This window comes from Augochlora pura, chromosome 6, assembly GCF_028453695.1.
Source record: "Augochlora pura isolate Apur16 chromosome 6, APUR_v2.2.1, whole genome shotgun sequence".
Classification (NCBI taxonomy): Eukaryota; Metazoa; Arthropoda; class Insecta; order Hymenoptera; family Halictidae; genus Augochlora; species Augochlora pura.
In genome coordinates, this window is record NC_135777.1 from 11,638,710 (window position 1) to 11,656,598 (window position 17,889).

At 43.1% G+C, this 17,889-nt stretch overlaps 1 protein-coding gene across 3 annotated transcripts in view; it reads left to right on the forward strand.

The window, feature by feature from the left end:
• The window catches only part of Pum (pumilio), a 170,760-nt gene extending 153,353 nt beyond the window's left edge, over positions 1 to 17,407 (forward strand). For 2 of the 3 annotated variants that reach the window (XM_078183899.1, XM_078183901.1), the window contains 9 exons: positions 675 to 1,061; positions 2,291 to 2,531; positions 3,500 to 3,664; positions 4,147 to 4,266; positions 4,380 to 4,674; positions 4,758 to 4,998; positions 5,182 to 5,572; positions 5,728 to 5,896; positions 6,066 to 17,407. In XM_078183899.1, the coding sequence (XP_078040025.1) occupies positions 675 to 1,061; positions 2,291 to 2,531; positions 3,500 to 3,664; positions 4,147 to 4,266; positions 4,380 to 4,674; positions 4,758 to 4,998; positions 5,182 to 5,572; positions 5,728 to 5,896; positions 6,066 to 6,381 (2,325 nt within the window). In that variant the 3' untranslated portion in view covers positions 6,382 to 17,407. The remainder of the gene's footprint in view (positions 1 to 674; positions 1,062 to 2,290; positions 2,532 to 3,499; positions 3,665 to 4,146; positions 4,267 to 4,379; positions 4,675 to 4,757; positions 4,999 to 5,181; positions 5,573 to 5,727; positions 5,897 to 6,065) is intronic. The other variant, XM_078183900.1, reaches the window with a different exon arrangement.
• The last annotated feature ends 482 nt before the right edge of the window (positions 17,408 to 17,889 follow it).

The window sequence follows — 17,889 nt, forward strand, 5'->3', positions numbered from 1 at the left end:
CGCCCGAGTCCTACAGTCCTGTAGATTCGCCTGATAACGGCTGTGGAATCCGGAGATCGATTCTCTGACCCCGGGACATGCTGAGTTCCCCCCCATTACGTTTCTTCGATCCGAGAAGCGGAAAATTAGCGAGCCGACATGTTCAAACTGCGCCTCGGATTCCTCGATATTCGTTGCTTTCCACGCGAGAAGCGGGTAATCAAACGTTCAGAGAGCTATTTATACGATCCGGTGCAATTTGTCGGGTTCTTAACACTTTTGTCACACAGCTTAAATCCAGCCGGAAATCTAGCCATTTCGGTAATTGGAGCGTAATATATAAATAAGGTGCAGTTGGTTGCCCAAAAGTTCATAAATTGTGAACGATAAATTATAAATACCATATGCTAATTTCACTAAATATTTCTGTTACGAATGAAATTTTTATAAATCACCTGTAAAGTCCTATCTGACTAGACGAAAAAGAGCATCAGCCACTTACGGGTAACGCGGCGGAACCCCTGTTGAAGCCTGACACCCGTCACCCTGAGGTAGGTGACGTGGTGACGAACGTGTTAAAAATACCGTACCATTTTGTGCGTGGCCTGAACCGCGAGCATCGTTAAAAGCGAACGCGTTCCATTATTTGGTAGCGAAACACCAACAAGCGATAACATGTTTGAATTTTGTTGCAGCAATTGTTCCGAAGCCAGCCGCAAGGTGCGACGCCGCAGCAGCTCCAGTTGCTGCAGCAGCAACAGCAACAGCAGCAGCAACAATACCTGGCCGCGTCCCAGGCGCAGCAGCAGCAACAACAACAGCAACAGCAGAACTTCCCCACCGCGCCGTACACCGTGATCAGCGGCCAAGAACCGTACGTGGGTGCGCTAATCGCAGGAGCACCTCCGCCGGTGGTGCCACAGTATTATGGGGTCGCCCCGTGGGTCTACCCCGCTGGGTTGCTGCCGCAAGCACCCCCGCAGGCGGCCGCGCCCCCGCCACCTAGGAGGCCGCTGACACCATCCTCGGCCGCAGCTGCGGCGGCTGCCGCTCAAGACACCGCAAATAATTTGGCGCAGACTGTAAGCGACTAATTAGTCTGTTTCTCTCTACCGTCTCTCGACCATACGGGTCGCGCGCACGTGTTTAGAAATAAATCCTATTGTCGGTGATCTCCGCTGCCTCTAGCCGCCGATACACCTCTCTGCCTCTCTTTTTCGCGCCGTTCTCGAAGGTCCTCAGCCAACGATTAAATATAAACCGCGAGCAATTTAACGGACCGTTAATGTCACCGGGCTTCTTGTGGAAATGCCTAGCTTCGATACTGACTCGAACTTCGGCTACAGCCGAACGCTTCTTTCAGCACTTGTTTCATTCTGCCAGCCAGTTATCTCCTCCTGTTTCTTCGTGTTAGAAATTATTCTAAATATTACGTTCGAACAGCGGACTATTTTCAAGAAACTTTGTTTCGGTACAGTTTCTGGATTGTTTTTAATTTTATTTGTCAATTTTTTTAACGTAGTTTTTAATGCACTACTTCTAGACACGTTAATTGTTTCACGAACCATATTGAGACATGTGAAAAGTCAAAATTAGTTGGCCGAAACTAGACGCTGACATAACCTTATTTATAATCTCGATTCAAATGGATTCGGATCTTGCTATTCGAATGTTAAAAATATGTATTCCTCGACCTAGTAGGATACTTCAAGGAGTCTATCCTTAGTATGTAACATGTTTACGCCGGGAGAATGTTTAATACCTTTAAAAAATTTACTTTTATAAATTTTGTTGTATATTCAAAATATTAAATATTTTTTAGAAGGGGGATATTTTTCAAATTTCAGTGGTTTGTTCTCGCTAGGGTTGAATATAAAGCTCAGTCTATGGCCCCCAGATAGTGTGTTGAGATAGCTTAAATTATCTGTCATATTTAACCCTTTGAGGACGATTGTTGACATGTTGACGATATCAGAACTATACATACATATATCTTATTCCACAAGGTGTAAACATATAATTTAATAATTTCCATAACAAAAGACAAAAATATATTGTTTATTTTTCGTGTCATGAAAATCTTTCTATAGTTCACTGAACGAAATATTCTTAATATTATAAAAATGCCCGTCCGCGAAGGCTTAAAGAATCTTACCTTCCTAAGCACATGTCGACGAATACACCCCATCAGCACAACTTCGAGTTGCCGGCCATCGATTGGGGTTTGTCCATTGTTGAAGTGTTACACCTTGAACAAATTAACTCGCTTACTTAGCGATTAGGATTGGCTGAAGATTGTTGGTTGTTACAGGTCCAGGGCCAATACCAAGTGATACCGGCGTTCTACGATCAGAACGGGTCCATCGTGATGGGCGGCGTTCGCGGACTGAGCTCAGCAGCCACCCCCATGAGACTGGTGAGCCCTGCGCCGGTTCTAGTGAACAGGGCCCCGTCGCAACCACCACCGGGACCACCGGCCCCACCACCACCGAGTCTATATTCTCAACCAACTCCAACGTCCCACAGCAACGCCACACCCGGAGAATGCTTGGGTAAGATGTTCGATCTTCAGGTCCTCGATTATTGAACAGGATCCAGGAGCGTTGTAGATATATACCTGTTGTTCTGTCTCTGACGACGTGTCTTTTCCTCGCGAGCTCGCCCACAAACCGAGGCAAGCAACGAGATTTCGAGGGCGTATCACCGTCAACCTGCTAACTGGTCCATGAAGGAATCGTTTACCGATTTTCCGTAAAGCTCTGTCGTCGCGTGACAAATGCTAGCGCTCGCGAAACCTAGTATTTTCGGAGGCTGCCGACCGAGGCTGTTGAGTTCGCGGGCGCTTAAGTTAGCTGTCTTTACGAGCATACCTCTATTTCCGTCAATTCACGGAATGATTTCACGTTTTCGGCCGGCGTGCCGTGTATATTTAGCCGTAAAGACAGGCGAAATCAATCCGTCGTGCGGTCCGGCGAACGGTGCACCAATGTTTTCTCTTTCTCTTGTTAATAGAACTTTACGACGCGACGTAGTCCAGGAATAATTTGTCGGATAAATAGGAAAACGGAGTGTTAACGCGTTCTCGCCCGGTTAGCAGGCTAATCGAGACCTCTCCGTCCCTGTATACATATTATGTACATACATGCATGGTGGCGCACTGTGATATCGAGACGGTGCATCGAGGAGATCCGAGGATGATACACGATTAACGTTGCCAGTTACTGTTTGTCCCTGTTGTCTGTACATACGTGTATACACGCCTCGTAATTAACCTCTTGACTAAACATGTGCTAGGAGGTGAGACTGAGTGAGAAAATGAGAGAGAAGGAAAAAGAGACTTAAAAAAATAATGAGATCGTGGCCAGTATCGGTGTCAATAGACCGGAAATGTGTGCAAGCTTTGAATATGTGTGTATGTTGCGGAACAGCCGCTAGGCTTACTAGACGGTGTGAGGTCGGTAAGGCACGGCAGATTAATTGATAACTAAGAGCGTGTGTGGGTTGCGGGGTTTCGGTGCAGGTCTGGCAGCGTGCAGTGCAGCAGCGGTGGTTGCACAAGCTCAAGCGGTCGCGGTACAACAGGCGCAGCAGCAGGGATCAGGACTGGCCGCTGGATTAGCGGCACTGGGATACGGCGGCTCACCTTTAGGAGCACTGGGCTCTCCTGCTCAGCTGCAGAGCACAGGTACTGAGACTAAGCCAACCCTGGCGAAACGCGAAAGCGCGATCATCGTCCGGTTTTGCAGGCGTTCGATGACCACCTCAAACTCTATTCTGTACATAACCCGCGCTGATACACGTTTTGTTTGCATGCCTTTCTTGCGAGATCGTTTGCCTTTCGTCGTTCTATCGCCACGTTCAGATCGTCCTCTCCCTACGACATCCTCTCCTCTATCCGTATGCGAGTCATCTTCCCAAATCCTTTGTAAAGAAACGAATGTAGACCTCTCTTTCCGAACGGTAGCCATCCTTGTAAAGTACACCAGAAACGTAATCTTCCGATATGCTCCCCGATTACGCGAGGGCTCAGAAATCGTGAAGGTACCGAGAACGTCGAAGTCTTTAAGGCAGACGTGGTCCCCTGAATCGGAACCGGGAAGCGGGAACCAGATCAAAGAGAGAGCGTCGATCGACTAGAGTCTCCAGAGTGTTTACCTTTGTCTGCAGGTCTGGGTCTCGGCGCTTCTTCAACCGCGCGAAGAGACTCCTTCGATAGGAACACGTCCGCCTTCAGTCCAAGCTTGGAGTACTCCCGTACAAAATGGCCGCAGAGTTACGGAGCGCTAGGTAACGATCGTTATTTGATTTTTCAAAGTAGAGGAAACATAACTTCTACGAAGCATGGTTACACACCGATTTCCATTTTCCGCTCGACGCTGGAACGTTTATCCCGTTTCTAGGCACGGTAACGGCGTCGCCAAGCCCATTAGGATTATCCTTAACACCACCACCAACTTTGGGAGGATCTTTGGGTGGACTGGTTGGCGGAGCTAGCCGAGTGTCCGCCGCTCCCGGGGCCGAGGCGAAGTTCCGTGCCAGCGCAGTTCCAGCTTTAACAGCTAATGGAGTTTTCGGCTCCAGCAGCTCCCTTTTCCCTAACTTGGTAGGCAAACCCGGCCGCGGAGGCACCACCAGCATCGGAGACAAAAACGCCGGAGGACGATCACGCTTGCTTGAAGACTTCAGAAATAACCGGTACGATTCTATCCAGTCTCGCCATCTCTGACGACAGTTTCGTGTTGCACCAAGCTTATCAATGTCCTTTTTTCGCGTTTCAGGTTCCCGAGCCTCCAGCTACGCGACCTGGCGAATCACATAGTCGAGTTCAGTCAAGATCAGCACGGCTCCCGTTTCATTCAGCAGAAATTGGAGCGAGCCTCGGCCAGCGAAAAGCAGCTCGTATTCCAAGAAATTCTCACCTCCGCTTACTCACTGATGACAGACGTTTTTGGGAATTACGTTATTCAGAAATTCTTCGAGTTCGGCACACCGGAACAGAAATCCACTCTCGCTCAAAAGGTAATTTTACCAAGCTCCCGTTCTTTTATCCTGTCGCGATATATCTAATGATGATTACATTTGCGTGTCAACTGATTGGACGCAGTGATCGAGAACCTTTTGATACTGATCCGTTTAATTGGAGTATTTCGTCGAGCTCTAGAAACTTCAGTTACATTGTAACATTGCCTTTGTTCCGTTTAGGTTCGAGGACACGTGCTGCCCTTGGCACTGCAGATGTACGGCTGTAGGGTGATTCAGAAGGCTCTGGAATCGATCGGACCCGAACAGCAGCAGGAGATAGTCCGGGAGCTCGACGGCCATGTATTGAAGTGCGTCAAAGATCAAAATGGAAATCACGTGGTGCAGAAGTGTATTGAGTGCGTCGAGCCTCGTGCTCTGCAGTTCGTGATCGGAGCGTTCGCCGGTCAGGTCTACTCATTGAGCACTCATCCGTACGGGTGCAGAGTCATCCAACGTATACTAGAGCATTGCACTCCTGAACAAACTCAGGGTATCCTTCAAGAACTCCACGCTGCCACTGATCAGCTTATTCAAGATCAGTATGGTAATTACGTAATCCAGCATGTACTCGGTAAGTGGAATTTTCATTACTTAAACTTGAGCACCTTAAATATCTCGTTTACTTTAAACCATGGAACAGTAAGAAAGTTATTCGAGTTGCTCAAGTTTTGACGGAGCAGTCTTTGCACGTAAGAAAGTTAACTAATCAACCCATCTGATTCGAAGAACACGGAAAACCAGAGGATAAGGCGCAGTTGATCAGCAGCGTAAGGGGTAAAGTACTTACTCTGTCGCAACACAAATTCGCGAGCAACGTTGTTGAAAAGTGCGTGACTCATGCCACAAGACAAGAGCGTTGCGTGCTGATCGAAGAAGTGTGCGGCTTCAACGACAAGTAAGTTGACGTTTTTGACTAAACAACGACGGATTCTTGGTTCGTTCTACTTTTATCTCCCAAAAATTAAAGTGAAATGATAGTTTCGCACAAAAATATCCACATTTTAATTGATATACAATGCACGAAAAAATCCGATAACTAATTTCTGCAATCCGTTTCGAAATAGCGCATTGAACGTAATGATGAAGGACCAGTACGCCAACTACGTGGTGCAGAAGATGATCGACGTGGCGGAGCCCGCACAGCGCAAGGTGCTAATGCACAAGATCCGTCCGCATCTAGGCAGCTTGCGCAAGTACACCTATGGGAAGCACATAATCGTGAAACTGGAGAAGTTCTTCATGAAAACGGCGTCCGCGATGGGGGTTGCGACGCCCGCCGGTGCTTCAAGTGGCGGGGGTGATCTGGGTCCCATCGGACCGCCCGCTTCTGCTGCTGGCCCAGTCTCGACGCCAGCTCAGCAGCCAACGCAGGTCCTGTAAAAGCGTACGGTCTCTGAGGGCAACATCCGCTCGGGGTACCGTCGTACGTCTTAGGATCACGCGCGTACCGAGAGAGACCTACGTAAATATTTATTGCAACGTATCTTATATCGCCATTTTATTTATAATGGACGAGGAAAACCGAGGATAAGAGGTTCTCCGTAGTGGCCGCGCCGCTCTCGTCCTTGTTCGCCCTTCTCTCCCAGAACTTGTAAATCCCGACTGGAAACTACGATGACGACTGTGGAAAAGGGAAGAATTACCGAGACGATTTTTCTTATTTTTGCAAACCAAAAGAATACTACGTGAAACCAGAGAAACACTTGACAGAAAGTAAGAAAGAGACATGCGATATTTGTACAGAGTTTAAACAAGAGAGGAGGGTGAAACGGCGAACGCGGCGTGACTTCAACTTACGGATACTTGAAGGAGAGTCGTGTACACGTATTCCGAAGAATGATCAATTTTTGTAGAATAACGTTAGAGGTGCAGTGCATTTTTTCTATTAGTAATCTAACGTGCTGCCGAGTTATATTCGTAGCGAGTCGCGGGCAGCGCCGAGAAGAAGCGCGCGTGCCCCGACTGTTTGCACCGAGAACTAACGTGTATCCTTGAGAACCGAGTTTCTTCGAGACGGCTGGACAAGCAACGAGAGCTTGGAATCGCGAACAAGAAACTGCAGTGCTGAGATGACTGAATGTCTTGTCACCGCTCGTTTTTTAATCGATCAGTTTCACACACGTAAACTTCGCAAAAGGAAAAGATGATAAAACAAGAAAACACACAGCACGAACAAAAAACACGTTCCGACGAATTTTTTTATTAGGAACAAGAGTTGAAATACTACTTTTTAATTATCCCACCCCACCCCCCTTGTTTATTGCGTTGGAATCGCTCTTCGACTAACACGTAAAATTTAATTATCGACCCTTATTGAAAACTCAGCACTCTGTCGAGGGAGCGTACAGAGCTCTGACCTCTGGCAAACAACTTAACCGACATCATGCAAAGTTAAGCAAGCTAGCAAAAGCAAGCCGGCAAACAAAAAAATATAACGTAGAAAAACCGCGAAAAAGAGTAAAGAGAACAGCAAGACGAAAAGAGCGTGCGCGAGAGACCGCGCGCGAACTCTTTTTTTTGAACGACAAAAGGTTCGAAGAAGAGGTGGAAAAAATTGTGTTTAGACAGCTAGGATAGATCTTAGAGCTGCATGCATTTATATCGAGTTGTAACGTGAGTGCGATGACCGTAAAATATACGCATGCACGAGACGTCTTGGTCGCTAGCGTGTGTACCGGTGAAACCGTACCGCCTTTGCACGCTGAACGTAGTATTATCCTCGAGTGTGTCCGGTACACGCGTCGTCCGACCAACGAATCGGTATCGGTTCAGATTCGATAGATGGTTAGGAGCTACAGATGCGTTGATTAAAATCTAGCATAGCGTTTGACATGGGAATGAAGCTGAGTAACTCAGACCAGACCGCTGATCTGCCCCCCCTTTAAACCCCCTAATCCCCCCTTTGATTGCTTCAGATTGTTCGTGGAATAAAAACGAGAAAATGCGAAAGAAAAGATATATACGTACATAGATGATATAGGACGCAACAGAAACGGAAAGCAAAAAGATAATCGATTTCGTTATTCTCGATTTAGAAAGGAACACTTTGGAAAAAGAAATGGATCAGTATAAAATCTAAATAAATAATACGTGTTGTTTCTTCTCGATGATAGACTCCAGTAGAAAGGACGAAGTTAAAGAAAGGATTAGGAAAGGAAAGAAAAGGAAATGATAGGAAATGACAGTTGACAAAATAATAGTAATAATAATGAGGAGAGACATCAAGTCGTCAGCACGGTTCTCCTTTGTTCGTTTTACGTTCGTCGCCTTTGAGCGCGGAGCATTTTTTTCTACTCTCTTAAAACGATCCTTTTTACATCCCCCACAACCTTTTTCCTATTCCCTTCTCGTGTCTTGTGTCCCATTTCATCCCATCCCTTTGCATCCCAGTCCCTGTATCCTGTATCCTAATCCCGTACCCCCCGCAAAATCCCACTTCCTCAATTCCCCAATGATCCTCCAATTTTGTAAATTGTGATATAAATAAATAACAAATGTGTATAGGTACGACGTGACAAACCCTATCGTGAGGAACCGTAAATTCAATGAATAATTTTATTTTTCACGGGAATTCTCTCCTTTTTAACGGACTTTGTGAATATCGTGTATTATAATAATTACTAATTATATTAAATTTAAATATGATTTACGTTCTAATGCTGCTGACCCTCGATCAACATACGTTATACATTTCCCTTTCACCTGCCGCAATTAGAAATGATCTGGACCAACTCCCATCAATCCCACCCACCCTGACACACCAACCCCTCTATCCAGTTCCCCAACCTCTCATTCAATACACATCGTTCCAGTTGTAAGATATAGACATTTTTGACAAAGGAGACGCTCTAGAGGAAAGAAATCGTTTATCATTCGGATTCATTCGACTCTCCCTGCACACCCCACGACCCCTGTCCTCCCTGAATTTCTAAATAAAAAATCAAGCAAACCGCAGCCGCCGCAACTCGCGGTGATCATTGAACGTAACCGAGACACATTGTACATTGTATAAAAACGATATAAACGCGTTCTCGAAAGGAAAAAGCAAAGGAAACAAACGCACGAGAAAAAAAGCGTCAGGAAATTCATGTTCCCAGCGCGTGTGTATCTATATCTCGTTTCGCGCAGCATCACCCCCTTCCATACGCGCAATCATACGCATATGTATACACACATACACATGAGACACACTCGCGCACACCCGTTTCAGAAAACGTTCAGAACACGTTAGAGACGCGTGTGTAAATACCGAAGCATTTCGATTTGTATATTTTACACCGATCACACCCATCAAGACGGTTGGAAAGAGCGCCTCTCAGCTGTTTTCAATAGCATTCGACTGCGAACCAGAGTTTTCCCATACGTTCTCATGTTTTTCCTCGATCTTAAACTTCGTTGACCGCCTTTCTCTCATCTTGCTTGCATGATTTGTAACAATAACCATAAAATTCCAGCTAATCACTGATCTTACAACCATTTTGAATTTTATCAAATCAGTTATTCCATAAAATTGCTTGCAGTCTCAAAGACTTTTACGGCTATTTATCGAGGTTCGTCAAATCATTTTAACAATATCGGTGAAAGGATAGTTCGTCTTTGTAATTTTATCGGCTCAGCTAGTGCCTCCTTCTCCAGGAGAGAAACGCCAAGGCTATAGGGAGAATGATCGCATCGCGGACAGGTATCTCTTCTCGAGTTTCTGAGCGCAGCTTCGAGGCACACACCATCAGAAATTCATCTAAATCGCTTCACCAGTATCATACGTATGTATATATAATTATTCTTCGATCGAGGGTGCGGTGTCCACCTCGACTGTACAAAAGCAGCGGGAGATCTCACCTGGTTTTTTAAATTGTACGTTCGTACGCGATAAACAAATCCTTTTCGGCACGCTGCGCGCATCCCGACCCCCATGACCCCACTGTCCCGGTTTTCTATACAGAGAAAGCTGTCGTCGGTGACGACGACATACAGCAACGACGGCGATCGAGAGTTTGTAATCTTAAAGCTGTGTACAATGTATAATAATTTCGATGAAGAACGTGTGTGGTAGACGATAAATAATGTAGAATTCTAAAAAAGGAGGTCGGGTATAGAGGCCGAGAACGACGAAAAGGGAAACTGAGGAACCGAGAAAAGAAAAGGAAGCAAAGGGGACGGATAATCGGCAATCAAACTCGAGGGCCCGTCGCGATTTTGTACAAAAAACGAATTAAAAACTAAGTAATGATGACAAGGGAAAAGACGTGTGTGCGTAGAATGATGTTTCAAAGTGAAAAAGAAAAGAAGAGGAAGAAACGTAGCCGCTTTCTTTGTAAGATATTGTAAATAACGATTTATTAACGAAATTGACAAATTCTTAGGTACCCTTCTCTCTTTCTCTTTCTTCTTTGCGCGGAGATTACTTACTACGGCTGGTTCGACGCGATTCACGGACAAAACGGGCACAAGCCAACAAGCCGAAGATTATCAAGCGATCGAATTATATCTTTCTTTCGAGTTCGTTTCTCTTTTTTCTTTTTTTCGTTGCTCGATCCACTCCGTCGTTCTCTCTCTCTCTCTCTCTCTCTCTCTCTCTCTCTCTCTCTCTCTCTCTCTCTCTCTCTCTCCCTCTGCGAATCGAATTAAATTGGATCGAATCGAATCCGTTCTGGTCGATTTGTAGCTGGTGCTCGTGGAGAAGGAGAAATTTGAAATATGAATTTCGTGGTTAATCCTATACCACCATGTCCCTTTGTCGATCCTTTCGGAAATCGCTGAGAGGAGGCTGCTCGTTTTTGGAGCCACAGAAATTAAACAAAAACAGAAAATCCCAGAAAGTAGGAAAACTATATAGTACATATATTACGAATCACGGAAAACACGCTCAACTTTCAATTGTATACAGACAGAGACATTCCAACCGCCATCATTTTTTTTTCTTTGACACCCTCGGTCGACAGGATATTAGCCTTTTTGGTCGTTCGCACGGGACGACGTTAAATGCGTTACTAATATTTAAAGATAAGGAATGACGATAGTTCCTTCGTCCGTTGTATATCGCGCTCTCATCATTTGTAAATGAAAAAGAACGTCGGGAAACGAACGTCTCTCATTTTTTGTAATAGAAGCATCGATGTTAATAATTCATCATCCCCCCGCCCCCCTGTCAAAGTAGGAAAATCCCGCAGAACAACGGAAGAATAAACAGAATTAAATGAATACCGAAAGTCATAGCAGAAGCGAAACTCGAACGCAAAATCTCATGTCTTATCAGCTAAGATTATTTGAGTACTACTATACTTTTTATTATTATAATTATTAATTATTATTATTAATTATTATTATTATATTATTATTATTACGATTAATACGATTATTATAATAATTATTATTAATTTTCCTAATTATTATTACATATATTGTTTGATTAACGACCTTCCCTTCATTGATTATTAATTGCTATTTACTAATGATTGCTAGATACACACTTCTATATAAATATGAATATAAATATATACATATATATATACATATGTATGTATATATACATATATATATATATATATATACATACATATATATATAAAGACACGCGTAAGGCAGGCTCGCATATATAACGCTTTATAAATACGATACATATAAATACGTGGTTCACACACAAATACTCACACCTACACACCCACACACACACACACCTCCCAAACACATCTTCATCTTTCGTTTCGGCATAACCAACCTCCCCTCTGTCCTCACGCCGTTTTCGTTCCTCCTAGTGAAAGAAAAGCGACAAAATGATAAGAGGTAACCTTCAGTTCGAAATCTCCTTCTTTTCGTTTGTTAAAAACAAAACGTTAGCGAATAGGCTGACCACCTAATTGCTGTCGTGTTATATATATATATATTTATATATATATACATATACATATATCTACTTAAGAAAATTCTGAGAAACGAGAAGGAGGAAACAAACGAAAGGAAAAAACAACAATTTCTTGAACTCGACTTTTTGATTATAAATAGTGTAAATTTTTTATATAGCGCGCGAGAAAGAAAAATATTATTGGTTGCACGACTTCGTCGAGGTGCCAGTGCACCGTGTATAAAAACAAAAAAAGAACGCAGAGAGACGTACACAAACATACACAATGCACACACGTGCAAATAGCCACGGTTACGTATATAGCAGCAGACAGATACACGCAGACACACACGTGCACACACAGACACGCACGTGCACACACAGAAACGCACGTGCACACAAACCAAGATGAAAAATAAAATCAGAAAGTTGGGATTACACACAAAAGACGGTCTTTTAATCCTTTTCTTCAACAATCGGTTGGCACGAAATACGTAGGCGAGGTAAAAAAATTGTACACGCGTAGATCTTAGGTTTCTTCGTTTTATTGATATCTTATTCGCTGTTGCATTACGGATCTGGCGATCCCCGAACCGCGTCTCTATGCGACGAGAACAAAACAGAAATAATCGAGAACAAACTATTCGTCGTCCAGCGAATCGTTCTTGCGTGCAATGAATCCTGTTACCTGGAACGTGTTGTACTCTTTGTAAAATATGTAAAAGTGAGCGAGACATTCACAGTATTTCCTGTACACACGGTTTGGTATATACGGTCGTTTTATTTGTAAATTTCCGTCTGCGAGATTGTATGATTCGTCGCTGAGCTCAAACGAAATTATTTTTGCTGGACACACATGGATTCGAATCGCGAGATTTGTAACGCAATACGCAATGGGTAATATGCGCGTGCACCAACGCGCGAGATCTCTCGACCGATATGAGAAACAGAGTAAAAGTAACAAACCGAACACCTCTGGATCGATGGATCTTGCGGGCGTTGTGCAAATGATCGAGGGACACCGCCGTGTCGTACCGACTTCTCTCTGTACATAGAACGAATCGTTCGAGAACAAATTCATAGTTTCACTTCGCTTTTCTTTTATCGTCGAAATCACTGTACTGTAACTCATCTTCGATCACGGTGCCTCCTCCTCCCAGTCCCCCAACCCCCTACCCACCCTCCCGACACTCACACGTACTCACACACCCCGATCCAATTCCGTAAAATTCCAGCAACCAATCGATCGAAATCGATTGTCTCATTCAAGCAAGCAAAGATCAAAATTTCTGCTTTCTCGACGAACAGAACACTAGGCACTTGATTCTGCGTTAAACACACCGTCATAAATGGAAAAGAGAAGCGACACATTGTGCAAATTTTAATCCGACAGCGTTCCTACACGTTGCGTTAGGTATAATATCCCTTATGCGCTCCCTTTTCAACCTTCGATGTTTGTACTTTAGATACGATCGTCATCTCTCTAACGCTCTTTCTCTTTCGTTCCCTTTCATCCGCGCCCGAAGAGCTTTGTCACGCGGTTTGAAAGATTTCGGGAGAACTTACAGAAAGATGGACACCTACGAAGAAAAAGAAGGCGGTGGAGAAGGTTTCGAAAGAGAAAAACATTTAAGAAACCCTATAAATAATTGATTATACATATATATACATATAAATATATATATATATCTGTATATGTATACCTAAAAGAAAAAAAAAACACTTTGAAACCTGTCGGTATATGATATATATGTAATAAGTACTATTTAAATATTGTAACAATTGTATATGATTTTAATACTACATGCTAATTGTATTATATATATATGAAGGATCTGCGACCTCCCACTTGTAGCACACACTCGATCGTACGCACGCGACATTCAGGCATGACACACACACATAACACATACGCGCAAAAAGCGTGCGAGCGTGCGCAAAACACACACGCAAATACACGGAGAGGAAACATACACGTAACACACGGAAAGGAGACACACGCAGAGATAAACACGAGATCACCGTGTGTTGAAATACACGGTGTAAAGAAACAAATGACACAGTCGCAAAGACACATACGAGACGCACCTTGCAGCCACGCGAACGCTACACAGACGAACAAGTATCCCCCCAAATCGCACATTTTCATCTTCATCATCCACCGGTTTTCAACTGCCACGGCGCTATATGTATTTGTGTGTACGAGCAGCAATTTAGTCGAACGACGACGGACAAGCGTAAAGAAAAACGGACTCGCACCTCTATCCCTTGGTTCACGAGGACCTGGAAGAAGGATGGGGGTGTCGAGCAGGAAAAGTAGAGTTAACATCCACGGGAATGGTGCGCCCTGATATTAAGACTGATGTACAGTTGCGCGCTATTCTCACCGCGAGGTATCATCTCGTCATTTTTCTCCACACCCGCGTCATACACACACCCACGTTCACGATCACACGGATACGCCGACACGGAAAGACACAGACACGCGGAGGAGTTACATGGAACAGCACACACACACAACAGAGATACACGAAACCCGACATTGAAACCCTTCAGCACATCGCCATAGCACATACACACCACCACGGACTCGCAGGGCTAATTGAACATATATATATACACACATCGTATATATTTGTCAGATATATGTCATATATGTATGCGTACACACTCGTTCGTCACGCCGCACTGGCTCTTACCATCCTCGCACGCTCGTCGGATGATCTATACACGTGTTTGATATACATATTATAAATATGGATCGAGATACGCGATCCGCCTCACGGAAGATTTTTCTCGTTTTATCGGAGGAGAACGATAAAAGAAAGGAAAAGGCGTCGCGTCGGGTAAATCGTAAGTTGTAATATATATGTAAGAGTGTAATAAGGTGTAATGTAAATTGTTTGACGTTGCGTTGTACTCGATACCGTTCGGAGGAGAGGCGTGAAATTCTTGTGATAAGTTTTAAGCGATTTTTCTCGTTGCTTTAATACTTCTCTTCTCTGTATTTTTTTTTTTACTTTTAATTTCTTTTCCTTTTTTTTACGTTTTGGTGAGTGTTTTCCTTTTTTTTTAATTTAACTTTTTTGGAAGGCTCTCTTCTCGTTCTCTTGCCTTTTTCTTCTATCTCTTCTCCTTCTTCGTCGTCGTCAACGTCGTCGTCCTCTCGACGCGCAGATGTTTTGATTTTTAGTTTATTTTCGGCGGTCGAAGAGGTTGATTGATTATACATGATCACGATTTGATTCGATTCAAATACGATGCAGGTCGAGTCGCGGACAAAATTTCCAAGTCCGTGCGCGTGCGCGAGCAATGTACGAGCCGGTGATGCTTCTGGGACACACGGTAGATATCACAGAGGGATATAAAAGAGCAAGAAAAATGTATTCCATATTAGCGGATAAATTAGATAAGTGGGACGGACAGGCATACGGATTAAAGAAAAAAACTAAAACTAAAAGAATTGCATAACTTGTATATTAGTGTATAGAACGTAGTAGAAACGATGAAATAGCCACGAAGAAGAATCATTTTCGACGATGTTTTTTACAAGCAGGCAGAACAGTGCGAGTAGATTAAAGAGACAAACAAATAATAATAATAATTAACAAAAAAAAAATAAGAAAAGAAGAGACGAACAAGTAACCACACGTCATTGTACCATTTTAAGCGAATGCTGAACGTTTAAAAAAAAAGGAAAAACACAAAGTGGAAAGGGACAAAAAGTAACGAGAGAGAGAGCATGTCGGAAAACAAGAGGAAAAATCGAAAACAGTTTATAAAATTGATGCACTACGCAGAAAACAAAACCCACCACCCCGAAAGAAAAGGAAAACAATTGTAATAAATAATAAGTAACGTCGTTTTACCCAACCGCCAGCTCCCCCCGCACCATCCACCGTTCGAAACAGACAAAAGAGCGTAGATTTTTTTAAAATAGCCACAGACCTCGAGAAAACTCTCGTTTTCGATAGGGGGAAAACAAAAAAATTGCGAGCGAAGAAACACTTTTTACGAGTACGCGCGCCCGCAGAAGCCAATCGGGGACAAAAATGGTCGAGCTAAAAAGAAAATAACGATTGTTGTTGATTTCATGTTTCCCCCGGCGACTTCCGGAACGTTCTCGTTTAATTTCTTTGCGATCGCGTTTTCCACCTCGCCCACGCGATCATTTTCATTTTTCGTTTGCCGGTCTGATTCGGAAGAAAGATATTCGAGAAAACATGGAAACAAAAGACATAAAAGATTTAGAAAAAAAAAATGTGCACACGCAACAGTTTTCTTTTCGACTCGTGGTGGTAGGCAGTTCAAAGATTGCCCAGGTCCAAAGAGTTTTCCGTTTCTCCGGCTTCTACGTTTGTACGTTCTGTCGACGCCGACACGTGAGATGCGTTTTTTCCGCCAATTATATATGTATTGTAAAACTATTCCCAGGAACGATAACGCGTCGTTACGGTATTATTATATATACTAATTAGCGTCTTTGTCGATTGTATTTCATATTTTCTAGAACGTTAATAAAATGGATTTTTGAATCTGAGTATATAATGTGAAAAGGAGGATGTCGTGATAACTTATTACAATAAAACATCAAATTCAAATAGAAAGTATAACACACGTACATGCACCGACAAATAATAGGCAACAGTGAGAACAGTTGAGGAAAGTACGATTACAGTGTACACGGATACACGATAGAAGTCTCCACCGTTTCCTCTCTCTTTGCAAGCTTTCGCTCTTTGGATCCATGCGCATTCTCGCTTTGCGATACTATTTCTTGTTCTCTGTTTTTCATTCCTTACCGCTGTTGGTGCTTCCCGTGCATTCACACCATCCTTCTGCTTTTCTTTCGTTACTTGTGCCTTTTAAATCCTCGCGTACCTTTCCACGAATTTTTAACCCTGAAATGGCACCCTTCCAAATCTAACATTCCTTTTCAACAATTCAATTCTGTGGCTTCGATCTCTTAACAGAATCGACATTTCATTACCAAGTTAAAAATGGGAAAAATACTTCGACTTCAAATACTTTGATTTTTCGTAAAACCCTTCCGTCGAATAAATTAATAACTGACTATAAATAAGGATTTGCAGAATTTTTAAGATCTCATTTGTAACATTTAGTAGCCGGAGAAATTCGGGTGCCATCCTTGGGTAGAAATTACAACGTGGCCAGTCATTGTTCTTTACGAAAATCAGGAAATTCTAGAGTCTCAATGCTAACTCAGACTACAGGGTGATCCAAAGCGACAGGTGTTGCTTCTCATCATACACGATTTATTTCGAATTATAGTTATCTTTTGGGGAGGTATTTAGGTTCTTGATAGGGAAGTCTCATGCAGACTACTACAACAATAAAAAACAATTTGTTCGACATTTTTTAATTGCCGAATGAAACAATAGTTGATGAGCGTCGAATTATACCTTCTTGAATCACCCTGTATATGGTAGTCGTTTCTGCAGCAGAGCTACCGCATATGTTTCATATTTTTAAGCGATAATACCTGTAAACTTTCTGTGTCCCTGTGTTTTGTCTTTTTTATGCATAAATGAAATATCTACCTTAGATCTTATTTATTGTCTCCTTCAACATCCGTTCCGAACAGTTTCAGTGTAGGTCGATCTACGTTTTTTCATTGCATTAATCACTGGAATTATTGAACGAATTATTGAACAATCCAAGGGATCGGGATCGAGCAAAGATCGACAAAAATCGGAGCGTAGGTTGCTGTACCGGATAAGTACAGCATCTCGATTCATTAATTAGACAGATCGAAACATTCGGATTACACATCTCCGCATACTTGATTAAAAATTAATATCGAACTAACTGTATTCCAAATATGTGTATGTGATGGTTGTACAAATGTAACATTTTTTCCATTACATACGATCTTAAACGACAACGAAAAATCAGCGATTCGATGACAGGAAATCGTGGTAAAATTGAATTTTATGAAAAAAAGGAACGAAATCAGAACGAGTGTGTGCATATCGATCAATGCTTGGTTCGATCGCGCGGACATCTGCATCGATCCAATATGTTCA